This window comes from Bombus flavifrons, chromosome 14 (genome assembly GCF_040668555.2).
Source record: "Bombus flavifrons isolate JBK064 chromosome 14, iyBomFlav1_principal, whole genome shotgun sequence".
Taxonomy (NCBI): Eukaryota; Metazoa; Arthropoda; class Insecta; order Hymenoptera; family Apidae; genus Bombus; species Bombus flavifrons.
In genome coordinates, this window is record NC_138455.1 from 8,349,537 (window position 1) to 8,365,571 (window position 16,035).

Here is a 16,035-nt window from a genome sequence, read left to right on the forward strand (position 1 = left end):
TGCATCGAATGAAAATAATATGAGATCATGTGGAATTAATATTCAGACACCGCGTTCAGATTAAAGCATGTTGCACAATCCTTCGTGTTCTGCAACGATGCACGACGTCTATGTCCTTCTAAGTTACTTGCATAATTCTAAAAGAAACAAATGATTGGAGAAAATACATCAACCGTATCGATGCGTGGTCGCTGCTTCTTCACCAAACAAACAAAGTCTTTCTCGAAAAAAAAGATATTTCCCTTAGTGAAATTTTTCATAAAGAAAATAGAAACTTCATCGTTAAAAAGAATCTACGTCGAATGGTTGAATTTGAAATAATGATAATTAAACTATCTTTTAAATTTTAAGAACTATATACATACATATGTATGTATAAAGCAGGAAATTCTGCTTTTGGATTTTCTCCTTTTTTTAAAATTAAAATACTGAGAAGTAGAGATGAGCAATATCTATGGATTTATCTATATTAATCGTTTTGATTGCATAATTATTCAATTAAAGATGCAGGAACCTTGACATTACATAGTAAGAAATTCAATTTGCAAATTATTCCAGACACATACTTCAAATTAATATTACTTCTTTGAGTCTTATACTTGCGATTTTCCATTTACTTTCTGGCAAATATATACGTATATCTCACCGAAGATGTGATATTTACACAGAACGCTTAAAGAATGAATAATTAAAACATAAAGATATGTATGTACATATTCAACTAACTCTGCAACATTCTGTTTTTGCACATGCAGATATTTATTTGCATGAAATTATATCTAGAAAAAACAAGAAACTTATGCAAATAACTCAGATATCACTGAAGAGAAGGACTAAAAGTGTAGAGGTCCTAACTTCAAGAGACAAATTATTGGGGACACTAATTGAGCAGGTTCCCAATAGCTGGAGAAACACTCAAACATTGATGAAATCGACGCAATTGATCGATTGTTTCTTGATTTACGATTCCGCCAAGCTTATAAATTATGTGATATCGCATCGAAAATGAGATCGAGTTCGAATTGGTCTTCGATCGATCGACCTGAATTCATTTTCACATACGTGTATCGCGGACTTCACTGACAGGGTTTACTCGAGCAACGTGACTTTGAACTTTTTATTAACTCGTTTTCATTACTGTCTCGTTAAGTTTCACTGGTTACTTTCAATTGACATAAGAATGATGACCAAGCAAACAGGAAATATTCAAAGATTTTATTAGTTTGCCAACCTAGCTGCGTATAGTCTTTGTTAGGCGAGACAGAAATATTAAATTTTAATCCGTATTAACGGTGAAATAAAAATCCCAATTATATACAATTGTAAATATAGTTCTCAATATATTACCCTTTTTGTTTATTCTTCAAATTATCTATAAGTTTCTAAACATTTCTATAGGATCTTATTAACAGATTAAATTCCTATATCAATAACAAATTTTGTTCTTAAACGTTTACTTTTGATCTTTAAAGCGAAGCAATAGAAACAACACGGAAGGAAAATCTTTTTTCTTTGAGCAAAAATTAGATTAGGTAATAGTAGGTAAATTGTTGTGTGTGTGAAATAGGTCAACTATCTGTGGTACATCGAGATCGATAAATCAAGAGTTCATGTGTGGCGCGCGTGCTAAGAGATCAATCGTCGGCTCCATTGGATCGATCACGGTTACTGTTTAATTAAATAATCAAATCAGAGGATAATAACAAGTCGCCGGGCTGACTCGTATGCGCTATCTACTGATTCTCACGAATCGATTATTCGTCACGAGGATTACACGAGGATTTCTAGAACTTAATCACATGCTTAGGCTTTGGAAAATTACGGAAAACCTCTTATTGCATTACGAAGAGTGATTGTCCGTTACATCAATCCTAATCAAATAAACAGTACATCTTGTTACAGGAGTGGAATTATCACGAGAAAAATATGCATATTCTGACACAATCTTCTAGTAAATTGATGTTTAACCAATGTAACGGTAATATCTTTTCGACTTCACCAAAGAATTTGTTCGGAATCGGTGACAAAATAATCGTGTTATAAGAATACAGACTGGCTTCTGATATTAGCTATAAAAATTCTAACAATTGGGTCTTACTTTAATTTTCCTCGTATTACTTTCTAAGATTGAAAATCGATTACGTAACAGGGAATGATACTCTTCTGTTACTATCATCACGTGTACCGAGCAAGTACACATGTATATATGTAATTTCGTGTTACAAGTGTAAGTAGTGGTTCTACGGTGGACATGGGCGGGAACCATTTCACTCTCTGGACAGTGTTGAACACAAGTCACGAGATCCGATAAGATTTGATAAGTTACTCTCGTGAATGAGTCACGCGCTTCACAACCTTCTGAAAATAATATGATAATATGATTGATAGAGACAAATTCTATTATTTGTTCGTCGATTACGTGACGAAGTTTGTTAGATCTATCTTTAAATATTGATTTGAGACAACTTGAAACATTGCTGAGAATAGGAGACAATTTCAAAATATGACTCGAGGATTAAATTGATCGTAATCATTCTACATATAGAGAGGTGAAATTTTGAAAGAAAAACAGGTTGGTTAGGAATTTAAAATCATGAAAATTGTGTATCTAGCATTTGTTTTGCGTTATATTTCAAAGTCAAATGAAGCTTGTAAAGAGCACTAGAACATGAATTAAATGATAGTTACGTCGATTAATGTTCCGTTGGCAATTGGAATACGACTCTTCGAATAGATATAACTGGAATTTTTTTATACGTTTCCTTAAAGAAGAAGAAACTTAGCAGGAAAAGAATGGATATTTAAAATTTATAAATGATGATATTTTTATTGATTGTAGGATAGGTCTAAAATCAATAAACAAGTGGAAGATAAAGCACGAGGAAATTCCACGTGGAAAAAGAGGATAAAAGCAAACAATAGCTGATAGGTAGCAAAATTCTAATATTAGAAAAATTCTTATTTATTTATTAACATAGGTATTTTAAGTATACGATGTTATACGTTATGCGAGTTTATAGAGGCATTTATTATATGCGTTAAGCGCAGTTAGCCGACAATTCTCGTAAATTCTCAACATTTAATTCATTCAGACCCTCAATGGTTCAAGAACAAGATCTACAAAATCAGAGATAAAAATCTATATTGTCATTACCTTCCATAATTTCTGAATGATTAAAGAAACAGCAATCGCTCGCATTAAAATAAAAGGGTTTACAAGTGGCTATGAGTAACGAAATGTCAAACGAAACGCAATAGAGTTAATAGCACGAGAAAAACAACAGAGAATTGAACGGCACACGAAGGAGCATTTAATTAATTGAAGGTTTAGTTCTATATCTTCTACGAACTTTGCCTTCAATTAGAATTTGTATTAACTAAATGCGCAATCGCTTCAGGCAATATAGTTTTTATATAAACTATTATGCTGACGGAGTTAATTAACGAGTTCAGGCCTGATAACTCTTGTTTATATTTTCACATCCATCGCGTACATAGACGGAAATTGTCCGAGGCTTTCAAGACCAATAGAAGCGACATTAATAGAAATGTTTGATCTCCGGCGAGTTCTCATGACGACCCGACGTGCTTTTAAAAGTCGCATAAAAAGTAGTTTGATACAAATATGGTTATCGAACACTGCGAGGAATATGGATATCGCGAGTGATGTCACTATAGCGGATGTTCTTGCTTTCTTCGCTCTCGGACGTATTCATGATAACGCTAGAATGACCAACAACATTATATTATAGATAGCTTATAATATGCGTAGCTAAGAACTAAATAAATACGTTTTCAGACAAGTAATGATTATTTGAAATCTATCCGAGGAAATTTAATAATGAATTCTAGTAAATACTGATTTTAATAAGGATAAATTTTTAAAGTAATAAATCTTTGCACTACAGAATTTCTGTGAACGTACTATTCGCAACGATGGAACGAATAGTGATAGATATTCTTTTTGTGGAAGAGATTTTCTCCTTCTTGGAAAAATGGAAAAAGAGAAATTAGAGATTTTAGCTACGATTTTGATTTTTGTTGCAAAGGATTCGTTTAATTATCTTCTTAACATTAGGGAATTTAGATGCCTTCCACTTTTCTTATAGTTACTAATGTCCGAAGCTGCTCTAGTACTAGTACTTGTCCGTAGTTAAATTCATGACCATTAAGTTCCTACCGACTATCGTGCTCTAGTGCAAATAATATATACGTATAAAACAAAACATTTAACGGCTCTTTTTGACAATACATGTCTCCCTGGAATTCATATTACTGTAATAAAATCGGGGTTTGAAAAGCGTTTATATTTTACTGACAATAAGAATATTCCTCGATCGAGGGATTTTAACGACGAGAGGAAATGGAAAGGAATACGACAAATTTGAGTAACAAAAGGATAGATACCTGTGCAAGAATACTCGAAGAAAACAATGGAAAGTTCAGCACAAAAGCACCAGAAAGGGAAAGATTATAACATAACATAACATAAGATTATAACAATATAATATAACAATGTGACGAAGACATTAGAAAAAAAGGTTCAGTAATAAAAAGAGCAACATAAAAACACCATAAAGATCCGAGTAGAAGTAAAATCTCTATACAATGGAAAGTTAGATTTCAAGTAAACACGATTTTGAACCTTCCTAGATCTAAGATTCTCAGATTATAGGAAACATGAGATATGAGCGTTATCGCTATTACTACCAAAGTATTAGTATTGAACTAACTTGTAAATTACCTTGTATTTATGTAACGAAACACCCGATTATTATGGCGTCTCTGAAAGGAGGGTAAGATTGTTCTATCACTTGTTGCCGACTCTCATGTGAATAATGTTTGCCAATGTCTAGTTTTGGAAACAATCGAACATTATTAACATATATAAATAAATCATTATTTTGGAGTAGTTCATGTAACATCTTCTTCTTTTATTACCTGTGTGAAATTAGGTTTTTCTGGATCGTTACATCAGACAATATCGTTTCAAATGTGTCTTTAACGGTATTTGTAATGGCGGTCGTTCTCGGGAACTTTTTCAACGAACAGGAGGCAATGAATCATGCAGAAAGGTCTTGTCACATGATCTGCTTCCATAGAATTGCTCATGCGTCATGGGTGTAGATTAGGATGTTGAACGTTGCGTGAGAATTTCGCGATGCACACTTTATAATTATTATTATAGTGATACAAATGGTAATGTTTTTCTCTTTTTACGTTATACGGAATTGGACACAAGAGACTGTGAAATATTTCTAATTTTCATAATTTGCAATTCAAATATTAACCTTGCACTTTGCACTAGGATTTATCCTTAGCATTCAAAATGATAGTATAAAATATGAAGCATCATATCTAATCGTTGCATAAATGTTTTTGTTAAAAAGTGTTTCAGTAAAAATACAGTACAAAATATATCACAAACCGCTTATTTGTATCATCAATTTCAAAAAGTGATAAATGTCATTGTGGGAATGAAAAATTTTTATATATTTGATAAATACTTCTACAAAAACAGCGGAATGGTAATAATAGCTTTTATCGGTGCAACGTGTCTCAATAAACACGCAGTGAGCTGAATATGTAACGATTTGCTCTTTATCGGAGGAGGTAAACATCAAGAACAAGTTCATATAACGAATTATTTCAAAATTTAACTTAAAATAGACATGCATCGTGCTCGCAAAATGTTAAGTAAGTTAAGTAATATTTATCGATTAACATCTGTTGTTTATTTTCTTCGATCTCTACTCATCCAGATTTGAACAAGGCAAATTAGTTTGACACGTAATCGCAAATTCTCACGTTCATTCATGTAACAACGTTATGTGATTTAAAAATAAAGTTAGCACTCATTATTTTCGTTGACAGATGGCAGACGACTGCTATTTCCTACGGAAAGTCTATCTTTTATTGAATGTCTCTTTTAGCGACTTTATGACATATGGCGCTCGAAACAATTGCAGATGGCATACCGAGCAAATAATATACTCGATTAAAATATCCTTGGAGCATGCAGTTTCGATAAAATTATTTTTAAGAAGTTGTGATCTGCCTCGACAAAGTCTAGGAGTTGACGGTTTCAGAGTGGTTGATGAATATATTTTAATTGGAGCATCTTAACCCAAACCTTTTCTAATAACCTCATCCTTCAATCTTTTGCATTTAATTAGATATCATGTTACCTGGTTAAAGTAGTAATACTTCTTTACAGCTTTTCGTACCTTTGATAATTCGGCGATCGTACAGGATAGGCCGCTTATTTCCTGTAAAAGCGAAAAATGGATTATTACATTTGTTACGTGCCCACTGCACGTGGAAGTGTTGATCGATAAAGTCAACAGCACTGGGAGTTAAATTACGCAATCAGTTAAATACGTTACCGTGCATCTGTACGAGAAAATGTGGTTAAAATGTGTTTAAAAGAATTATAGCACGACGGTAGTGAGTATTACGTAAATCGTTTGATAACCAAGAAAATTGATGATTTCAAATAAAATATTCTCGAACCATATATCGTTCGAATCATACCAGAATCATTTGTTCATAACTAAATATAAAGTATCAATTTTACACGATATGTATCATTTTTTGTTTTCAGATATACTGTATATGAGGTAGGTAAAGTAGCCAAATGTTGATATTCCATTATCATTATCTTAACCTTGACCTACACATTTACAGAGCGCATAAAATTAAAATTATTGCGCGTGTCATAGTACGCGCAAGCGACTATTTTTAATTAAAAAATGAAATAACGAAACAGGGGGAAAGTATGATTCATTATGTTATGTCAAAGTTGTAGATGTTTGATTGCAGATTATGGTATGCAAGATGAAAGAAGATATTCAAGATCACGGACAGTATGTATTTTCAGACGTACAAGATGCCTCGCGATAACTATGCAATGATCTTCTACAAGTGGACTCGATGAAAGTTCTAGACGATTGCATTGGCTTTCTACACAGTTGGTTTGTATGACGGCGCTAATACGATTTTATTGTCTTTGTTTGCGGGTACGGACCATTCACGTGACATACCTCTCGCGTCGAGCACGTGACAGGCACGTGGTGCGAGCATGTGTACATCGTTTCACGCAGAACTCCACGTATCGTTGTTTCGATGCGAACTTGGGCGAGCAGTAGGCTATGTGTCATGCAGAACGTTTGACCCACTGGTTAGTGTTGGTTAGTGTGCACGATAGCACGTAGAAAACAAGCTTCAACGCGAGACGCGTACGCCAATCAACTTTATGCATCTTCTGCGTACCAAATTTCCCTTGTAGATATCTCGAATCCTGTAAACAAGATGCCGACACGTAAATATGTACCAGATGCATATATCCTATTCACTTTAAGAGATTTGATTAGTATTTCGTGTTAGATATACTTATTGGTAATGATAATTATGAAAAAGTAATAACATTGAAAAATAATTATTTATTACATTTTGTATCTTCTCTGGTTTATCTCCACTGATTGACGTCATTGGTAGGTTAAATTCTATTGGAGAAAGTGCAATTTTCATTCGCAATTCGTGGATGGCTATTATGTTTGACTGTAAAATGGAAAATTCCGTTCAATGCGTATAATATGAATTCGATTTGTAGCGCGTTTAATAATAATATTACTAGTGAAACATTTGTTATGATAAAATCCTGCTCTATAACGAATTGACAGCCTACACTCTCCTTTCGAACTTTCTAACGCAATACATATGTAAGTAACACTTTCTTAAGTTTACGCGAAAACAACGATGATCGAGAGAGATTATCACGATACACTATCATCCGTGTTATTTCGTCCTCGTTACAGTTACCTTCAATCTCTTTTTCCCTCTCTCTTGTACTCTTAAGCGATTTCTATATCTCAAATTCCTCCTCGTTTGTTCAATTAATGGCTACTGTGTACCTAACTGAAAACAAAATTCAAATATGGTGGAAAGGAAAATACAGTTGAGTAAATGCAGAACGAACGAGGGATCAAGCCTGTTTGAACCTTTTTTATTGCGTTGATCATATAACGATTAATTGCAGTCATCCGCTAATATATGAATTACAGTTAAACATTAAGCATATCTTTAGTTGCTTAATGATGCACGTGATTCGGATAAGTATTATCTTATCTGAGAAACAGGTGCTCATCAGAAAACGGAAGTTCATCCTTGAAATTGATCTAAAATCTCGATCTAACATAAAAAAGATTTTGATATCAGCCTTTAATTACTATTTAACCAACTACTATTTTACTGCATCGTTGATATTTCTGTCTAAAGGCGAACAAGACTCTGCTGCAAACACATGCGACTACATGCATACGCATAGAATGCTAATTCCTGAGAGAAACGACTGGCGATATTGAAAAGATGGTCACGGAATAAATTAACTCTTAGGTGGTGGCTTAGAATCATTGTGACTTCATTGCGTCTTGTTGACTACCAATTTAGATCGTAAAGAAAGTTGCTAGTAATAACTGGTAAGAACAAATTAAATTGTTTTGTCTGTCTCCTTCCCCGATATTCCGAAAAGATATTGTATGTCAAGTGATAAACGAATTAAAAATTTACAGCGATGGACAAAAGTTAAGATTAAAACAGGTTAGTTTTTCTCGTAAAATGCTTTCGTTCATCGCTGTATATGGATTTTCAATGGAAGTTAAGTTTGATATATGATTATCACTTATAATATAAAAAATTATTAGTTCAATAATGAGAAATATACCAGAGAGGAGAAGGTTCCGGACGAACGCCTGAAAAATATGTTGACGAACATTTCTGATGGCAACATTTTGCTTAACCACAACTAGCTCCGCGAATAATATTGGCCTGAGGCCAAAAGTAACAAAATGATCGGCAATCAGCCAATGGAATAAAATTTACACGAAGTTTGTCACAAGAACGCGACGCAGGATGTCAGAGTTCCTTAAGAACTCAATTGTTCTAGAGAAGCCATCTGTTCTGGACTGCAGCATCGCCACCTTGTTCCCGGTAATAGAGACGTTGATAGTGTTACCTGTCGAAAAAGATGGTTGCATCAAATCGGTCACGCGTTTCTCACGGTTGATTCGTGAACATTCACGACAAAGTTAGATAAATACCACGGATTCAGGGATATAGAAACGGAGCGCAGGCTTAATTTATAGACAGGAAAAATAAAAATTACTTCAAGTGAGAGGGAAACGCTTAGTAGTGTTCAAAATTGATTACGTATATCACGCATTTCCGTGCACTCTTTATATTGCTAATTTTAGGAACTATTAATTTAAGTTCTTGCTAAAAATTATTATCTTTTGGACTTCATCCATTGTTAGAATTTACAAAATAAATTGAAGGAAAGATATATGCCACTTTTTCCTTTAAATGTTTATGATTTACTTTATGAAATAATGCTCAATCATATTCGTTAAATATCAACTGTTAGTGTTTTATGACAAATGATAAATATACACGGCTGCGCATATGCTAAAAAGTATCCGACAAAAATTAGGCACAATTTACTTGTCCGGAAATGGCTTCCTCTCGTGATATTATGCTACGTTTCTATATTCCTATATCTTGCAAAGAATATATATCTTCACTATCGAATCATCTATCATTGTATATGTATATCGTACATATTAATTAAAAGTCACGAGTACACGATGAAGATTGTCATTAATCTGGTATTAAACTTAATACGATAATATGGAAAGCGATATTTCCATTTATGATTTGACGTAAATTAAACGTGCGAGATATTTCATGCGGTCAAAACATTTTCCCGAAGAATTTCTTGCCTATTTGTGAGAAAACGACTTCCTCGAAAGAGAACACATATCTAATCTATTAAGCGATTATTTCTACACAGGAGAATAGTTACCATATTCAGGATCGAAAAAAAACTCTGTTTCTATTCGCCTAGTTCCTGATTCATGAATATTCCAATGTGAGCGAGCTCCTTGACATAAATTATATTTTATCTACGACTCATGCACTAATTTTAAGAATCTATACGTAACATGGATTTCAGTGCGACTGCCATCTAGCAACAAACCGCAGAATCTATTTTATCGTTACAAATGATCGCCGATAACATAAATACCAACGCTCTCTACATGACTAATAAAAAATATACATTTTGAAATAAATAAATACATAAAATCGAGATATACTCCTTTTAATTTCATTAATCGTTCCACTTTAATTTTAAAACGAATCGTAACGAATCTTCCATTGGTAATTGGTGAGAAAGCTGTCACGTGTCAATTAACCACGTGCGTCAAAGGATTGCCAGGAGTTGGGCAAGGGTGAAGTACACGTGACTAATCGTGGGGCTTCGAGCAACCGGTGCTGGTAATTGGATTACGGGAGAAACTACATTTTAAGGTCAGCAGATTATCGGAACAATGTCATTCGTTCGTCGAAGCCCCGAGAGAAACGATGGATTTCACCCACAAACGAGTCTATCAGATTTTGTCAGCGATCCTAGACCCGTTGACGAGAGAATCAGACGAAAACGAAGAGGATGAGACTTAACGCTGAAGTACCGATACGTGCCTGCCAAAATTGATTAAAAATATTCTGTGACCGTGGAAAAAGTTTATGTACGCTCTTAGCCCTTTATTTCTGTCGAATTAGCTTGGATTAGTATCCGCGAAAGTTATTATGAAATCGTCTACGTTTAATAGATCGCGATCGGAAAATAATTTTTCTTCCGTAAAACTGCACGGACTCGACGACCTGTTATGCAGGAAACGAATGAAATTGTCCAAGACATCGTTTCGAGTAAGTCCTCGTCTAAGTTAATCTATCACCGCACCAGGGTCTCGTTAAATTATTATTTTATTCCAAGTCTGTCTTTCAACATGATTAACGTTGTCAAAAGTTTCCACGAGTATACAGTTTCTACTGTGAAAATATCTTTAAAGTTTCGAATAAATTTTAAACTGTCTTGAACAACAGTAGCTGCAAAAGCTCGAACTTTAAACGCAGTAAAAAATTTCATCTCATATAACTTCAATCTTAGTTGTACGATGTCGAAGACTGTCTGAAGACCAGTGAGAACGAATTGGAGGAAGAGAAGACGAATTATTTTCCAAACTGCGACGCGTCTGTCTGGATGAGATCTTGCAAGAAGGAAGTGATCGAACCCATAATTGGTGAAGTGATAGGGAAGATACCAAGTTGGCTGAAAGGAACTTTGTTGAGGAACGGACCGGGTAGCTTGCAAGTCGGAGAATACAGCTTCAATCACCTGTTTGATAGCTCAGCTTTATTGCACCGGTATGTATTTGTAGTAGAAGAAACATTAATAGATTGAAATATTAGTTTTAAAAAATCTAATAACGTTTGCAACAGCTTCTTAATGACAGAAATTATTTTTTAAAATATACAGTTTACATAACTATTCGACTTCAATACGTAACCCAGACCTTGAAAAAAATCTCCATGGCACTAACGAAGCAATAATAGCTGATTGTTATCGATTATAATCTGAGGTCGGAAGCCTCACGTAACGTTCATACTGCATCCACGAAAGGTGGAAATCTTTAATGTATAATTCGAATAATTTCGTACATCTTCTGGAAAAAATAGATTCGCAATTGCTAATGGGAAAGTGACGTACCAATGCAGATTCGTTCAGACAGACGTGTACAAGAAGAACAATGCTGCCCAAAGGATAGTGGTTACTGAATTTGGCACGAAAGCAGTACCAGATCCTTGCAGAAGTATTTTCCAAAGGTACCAAATGATTTAAATAAAACATTAATAAATTATGATATTCAAAGAACATAGGTATTGATAAAATTTTGTTTAGGGTCGCAGCGGTATTCAAACCTGAAGATGACTCTGACAATTCTATGATATCTGTATACCCCTTTGGTGATGAGTATTACACATTTGCGGAAACGGCTGTGATTCATCGTATCGATCCAAAAACTTTGGAAACTACAGGCAAGGTAGTGATTCTTATGCATGTACATTCGCATTGCTTTATAATTCACTTTATGATGACTGTATGATGGTTGCACGATTATGATCGTGATCGCCTGTGAGTAATTTTATTCGTCGATTTAATGATCGCAGGTAAACGTGTCAGATTACGTTGGAGTTGTGAACCATACGTCTCACCCTCACGTAATGAACGATGGCACCGTTTATAATTTGGGACTGAGCGTGACGCCAAGAGGACCTCTATACAATGTCGTATGCTTTTCACCCAATCAAATGATCATTGGTTAGAGTTACCCTGAGTTTCTAGCTAATAATTAAAACGTGGATATTTATGCAAATTCATATTTCAATGAATTTAACTGAAGGAATGAAGTCGAAGCAGAAATTTGTTTCGCTTATTGTATATCACAATGAGTACTCTCACTTTGGATATTTTATATATTTTTGTACATCTTTGCATCGTTCGACTTTTCATATATGCATAAAAATCCGCAGAGTGGAAACCATTGGTAAAATAATGTCTTCTTAATTAATTTGTTCAGATGATTCAGGAGAGGAGAAGGAATTATCTATGTTCGACCAAGCCATCATCGTCGCCAGTATCCCATCTCGATGGTTACTGAATCCTTCTTACATGCACACCTTTGGTATCACTGAAAACTATTTCATTATCATAGAACAACCATTAGCAGTGTCTCTGGCCACCGTTGTATCCTGCAAAATGAAACAACAACCAATGCGCGCAGCTTTAAAGTGGTACGAGAAGGAAAACGTAAGTCAAGTCTGTAAAAGAATTCTCTTAATTTTTAATAAAAGAGCGTGAAGAGATATATCTTCTTTTTATCGTGACAGACTCTCATACACGTGGTTTCGAGAGATACCGGATTGCTAGAGAGGACGTTTATTTCAGAGGCATTCTTTTATCTCCATATCATCAATCAATTCGAAACACGTGATCGTGATTACGTGGTACTGGACATCTGCTGCTATCGCGATGCCAAGATGTTAGATTGTCTATTTGTCGATGCAATGAAGGTGATATATAATTTTGATGAAGTTAGTTAATGGGTTGTAATGGATCCTAGATGAATGTTTTTGAATGATTGCAGAATTTGCACAAGAACCCTGACTATGCCAAAATGTTTCGGGGCAGACCTTTGAGGTTCGTATTACCGATGAAACGGCCACGGTCGGATGTACCATTGGAATATAATTTGATTACCGCAAAAACGGTGAACCAAGGTCTGGAGTCTTTCCAAGGCGACTCTGTCAGATGTCAAAGTAAATCTAGTTCAGAGTTCATTGAAACGTCGACAAATGACGAGGAGGCTAACAAGGGCAAAAAGAATGATTATAAGAATATTCTTCAACGAAAAGCAACCGCTCATAAGCTCGCCAATGGTAGTATCTTTGTAAAACCAGAACTTCTTTGCGATCTGGGCTGTGAAACGCCACGTCTTAATTACGACTCCTGTCTTGGAAGAGAGTATCGGTACTTTTATGCTATTTCTAGTGACGTGGACTTGGATAATCCCGGAACGGTACATATCGTCTAATTTTATTTTTTATATAAACTTTGGTATATTATGTTACAATTACTGGTATGAAAAATATTCTTTTATAGATCATCAAGGTAGATATCTTGGAAAAAACAAGGAAAACTTGGTGCGAAAAAAACGTTTATCCAAGTGAACCGATTTTTGTACCGGATCCTAATGGCAAGGTAAGAGATCTAGAGATCTGAAATCCTAAAATTTCTATGATGTCTGAAAGAGTAAAGGTTATAAAGAATCGAAAAAAGATGTTCTATAAGTAAATGACTATTTCATTTACATCTGACTATCTGACTGACTATCTGATTTACATATCTATCTCAATATTTCAGAACGAGGACGATGGCGTGGTCCTCAGTTCTATTGTGTGGTCTGACAAAGAGACACGCGTTGGATTGCTGATTCTAGACAGCGTGACTCTTACAGAAATCGCAAGAGCCATCTTCGATACTCCTGGCCCCGTGCCAAAATGCTTACATGGTTGGTTTACCTTGGACAAGTAAAATAAACTGAGGTTTTCAAGAGATGGATATCGGATCTTTGACTCATTGATGGAAATGATTTGGACGTTATGTGACATGTATTATATCAAACAGTTGATATATCTTTGTCACATCATATTTATATTTTTCAGTTATTTCCATTTTGTTGGCTTGATTATTGCTTTATTAGTAGCTTCGGAATTAGAATGTTCCCTTTGAAAATTGCAAACTGCGATATTAAGAAGAATATCAACTGCACAATATGTATATAATATAATAAATTATTTAATGTCTTCTCCCGATTGTACAGTGTACTTATATTTGGCGATTAGTGTTTTGCATAAAGCTTCGATGACGTGTAACGCAAATAAATTTACAATAAAATGGGATGCATCGTGAGAATATTTGTCAGATGGAATGTAAAATGCCCTACTCAAACATTGTCCTTAAATTAATATCCACAAATATCCGGTCCGTCGTATCAATCCATAGAACATTCAGTTTCTGGTCCTAGATACCTTTACAACAATTAATTAAGACATTGTTTAAAATTACGCTACGTTCTTGTTAAAATAATCTACTGTCATAAACGCGATATCTCTTCGTCGGGTGTCTCATCAACTGAAACAAATAAATTCTGGCAACGAAAATATCGATTTAGGCTGTCCGTATGTCCTTTGGTTCGATATAACAGAACAGCAAGGCGAATAAGTTGATCTTAATTCGTAAAAATAATCTATGCGCACAGTACTGCAAAATTTAATCAAATTTTTTAGAAGATCCTCTTGAGCACGTTCGTGCGAATAGACCTATCATGACTTAATAAGTTTCATGTACTTAGAGTTAAAGATTACAATAAATAGGGTTGGCACAACCATAGTCATAAAATTAGATACTACAAGAGCACTTAACGCGAGCCACGAATGCTTTCTTAAATAATTAACTCGATAAAATCACGCTTGTCACAAGTTGCAGAGTATGCCCGGTTCCTTAAAACATAATACATTAGTGATCACGTTTATGACTCGCGTTGCTGGCCACTAAATACAGACACGCGATTCACAGCATATTTCTTAAAAGGCGAAACCACTCGTCGGGATTCATTGGAGCACCACGTTTTAAAATACATACATAGTTCTCGAGAAGCTTCAACATTTCAACAAGGCATGGTTCGCGTCCAAGCCACTGGACAGGAGGATGTTCCTCTGAGCACTGATATCACCAAGTCAAAGAGTTATATTAACGTGTCACAACCATTCATTCTCAAATACGCATGTGGTAACTCTCACTCTCTCCCTTTCTCTGTTTCTACATGATTATAGGATAATCGGAAAAGGAATCACGCGTGCAAGAAGGAATTCAGTTAAAAGAAAAAAGCAGGAAAACTTGATAGACCCTGATATGAATCTTCGGTACCGAAAGCTTCCTTCTACGCGCAGAGAAGACCACAAGCAACAATTGCCAAATCGTTTACCAATTTTCAAGTTTAATACAGGACGACACGTTCGATATCGAACGCCTGTCACGTTGTGGAAAGCCTTGAGAATTGTTCGCCCTGCACGATGGTCTTGTCCCGAGATTAAGTACGAGAGATGTTCAAAAGCGAGCGTAACTACGCAAGCGGCTAGGAGTATGACTTGTTGCTCGAACTTCACGGGGAGTATTCTACGCTCACGGAAGAAAGGGAATATTTTATTAAAAAAAGAAAAATAAAAGGAAAACACGTCTCTCGTTCGGGTCATATTGCCGATCCTGACAATATGACTATCACATTTTTGCTTCTACTTATCTCTCTCTCGCTCATTCTCTCCCACGTCTTTCATTCCTTTTCTCCCTCTTTCACTCAGACTTTTTCAACTTTCTCGCAATCAACGGAAGCGATAGAGTTCATTGTGCTGACGTTCTTGCTTTCCGTGTCCGTTTCGCTCTTCGCGATACTGGATGTCGAGACGCCTATATGAGATTCCGAGTGCATAGGCAAGATTCCAGCGTTTGCGTCTTCTATCGCTTTCCTCAGCTTTGAACAACAAGAAAAAAAGAGATCATTTAAAGTCAATGGAAGGAAT

At 35.2% G+C, this 16,035-nt stretch overlaps 3 protein-coding genes across 11 annotated transcripts in view; 1 reads left to right on the top strand and 2 right to left on the bottom strand.

Moving 5' to 3' along the window:
• Positions 1 to 2: 2 nt before the first annotated feature.
• On the bottom strand, positions 3 to 10,012 carry LOC138186605 (uncharacterized). 2 transcript variants are annotated; one of them, XM_069126645.1, is made up of 6 exons: positions 8,723 to 8,855; positions 7,822 to 7,917; positions 7,044 to 7,300; positions 6,228 to 6,269; positions 2,099 to 2,358; positions 3 to 137 (listed from the first exon to the last, which is right to left on the bottom strand). In XM_069126645.1, the coding sequence occupies exons 3-6, from the start codon at positions 7,081 to 7,083 to the stop codon at positions 36 to 38; spliced, it is 444 nt and encodes a 147-aa protein (XP_068982746.1). In that variant the 5' UTR covers positions 7,084 to 7,300; positions 7,822 to 7,917; positions 8,723 to 8,855; the 3' UTR covers positions 3 to 35. The 2 variants fall into 2 exon arrangements, 1 of the variants encoding a protein (XP_068982746.1); XR_011174929.1 differs by lacking the exons at positions 3 to 137; positions 2,099 to 2,358 and adding exons at positions 2,947 to 3,723; positions 9,860 to 10,012 and having other exon boundaries at positions 8,723 to 9,013.
• ninaB (neither inactivation nor afterpotential B) lies at positions 8,900 to 14,371 on the top strand. 3 transcript variants are annotated; one of them, XM_069126630.1, is made up of 10 exons: positions 8,900 to 8,988; positions 11,006 to 11,262; positions 11,575 to 11,721; positions 11,798 to 11,939; positions 12,067 to 12,217; positions 12,477 to 12,715; positions 12,787 to 12,969; positions 13,044 to 13,475; positions 13,559 to 13,657; positions 13,820 to 14,371. In XM_069126630.1, the coding sequence occupies exons 1-10, from the start codon at positions 8,911 to 8,913 to the stop codon at positions 13,988 to 13,990; spliced, it is 1,899 nt and encodes a 632-aa protein (XP_068982731.1). In that variant the 5' UTR covers positions 8,900 to 8,910; the 3' UTR covers positions 13,991 to 14,371. The 3 variants fall into 3 exon arrangements, with proteins under 3 accessions (XP_068982731.1, XP_068982728.1, XP_068982729.1); XM_069126627.1 differs by lacking the exon at positions 8,900 to 8,988 and adding an exon at positions 10,367 to 10,764; XM_069126628.1 differs by lacking the exon at positions 8,900 to 8,988 and adding an exon at positions 10,370 to 10,764 and having other exon boundaries at positions 12,477 to 12,706.
• The window catches only part of ClC-a (chloride channel protein 2), a 33,622-nt gene continuing 31,821 nt past the window's right edge, over positions 14,235 to 16,035 (bottom strand). For all 6 annotated transcript variants that reach the window (XM_069126618.1, XM_069126621.1, XM_069126616.1 and 3 more), the window contains one exon: positions 14,235 to 15,986. In XM_069126618.1, coding sequence (XP_068982719.1) covers positions 15,813 to 15,986 — 174 coding nt within the window. In that variant the 3' untranslated portion in view covers positions 14,235 to 15,812. The remainder of the gene's footprint in view (positions 15,987 to 16,035) is intronic.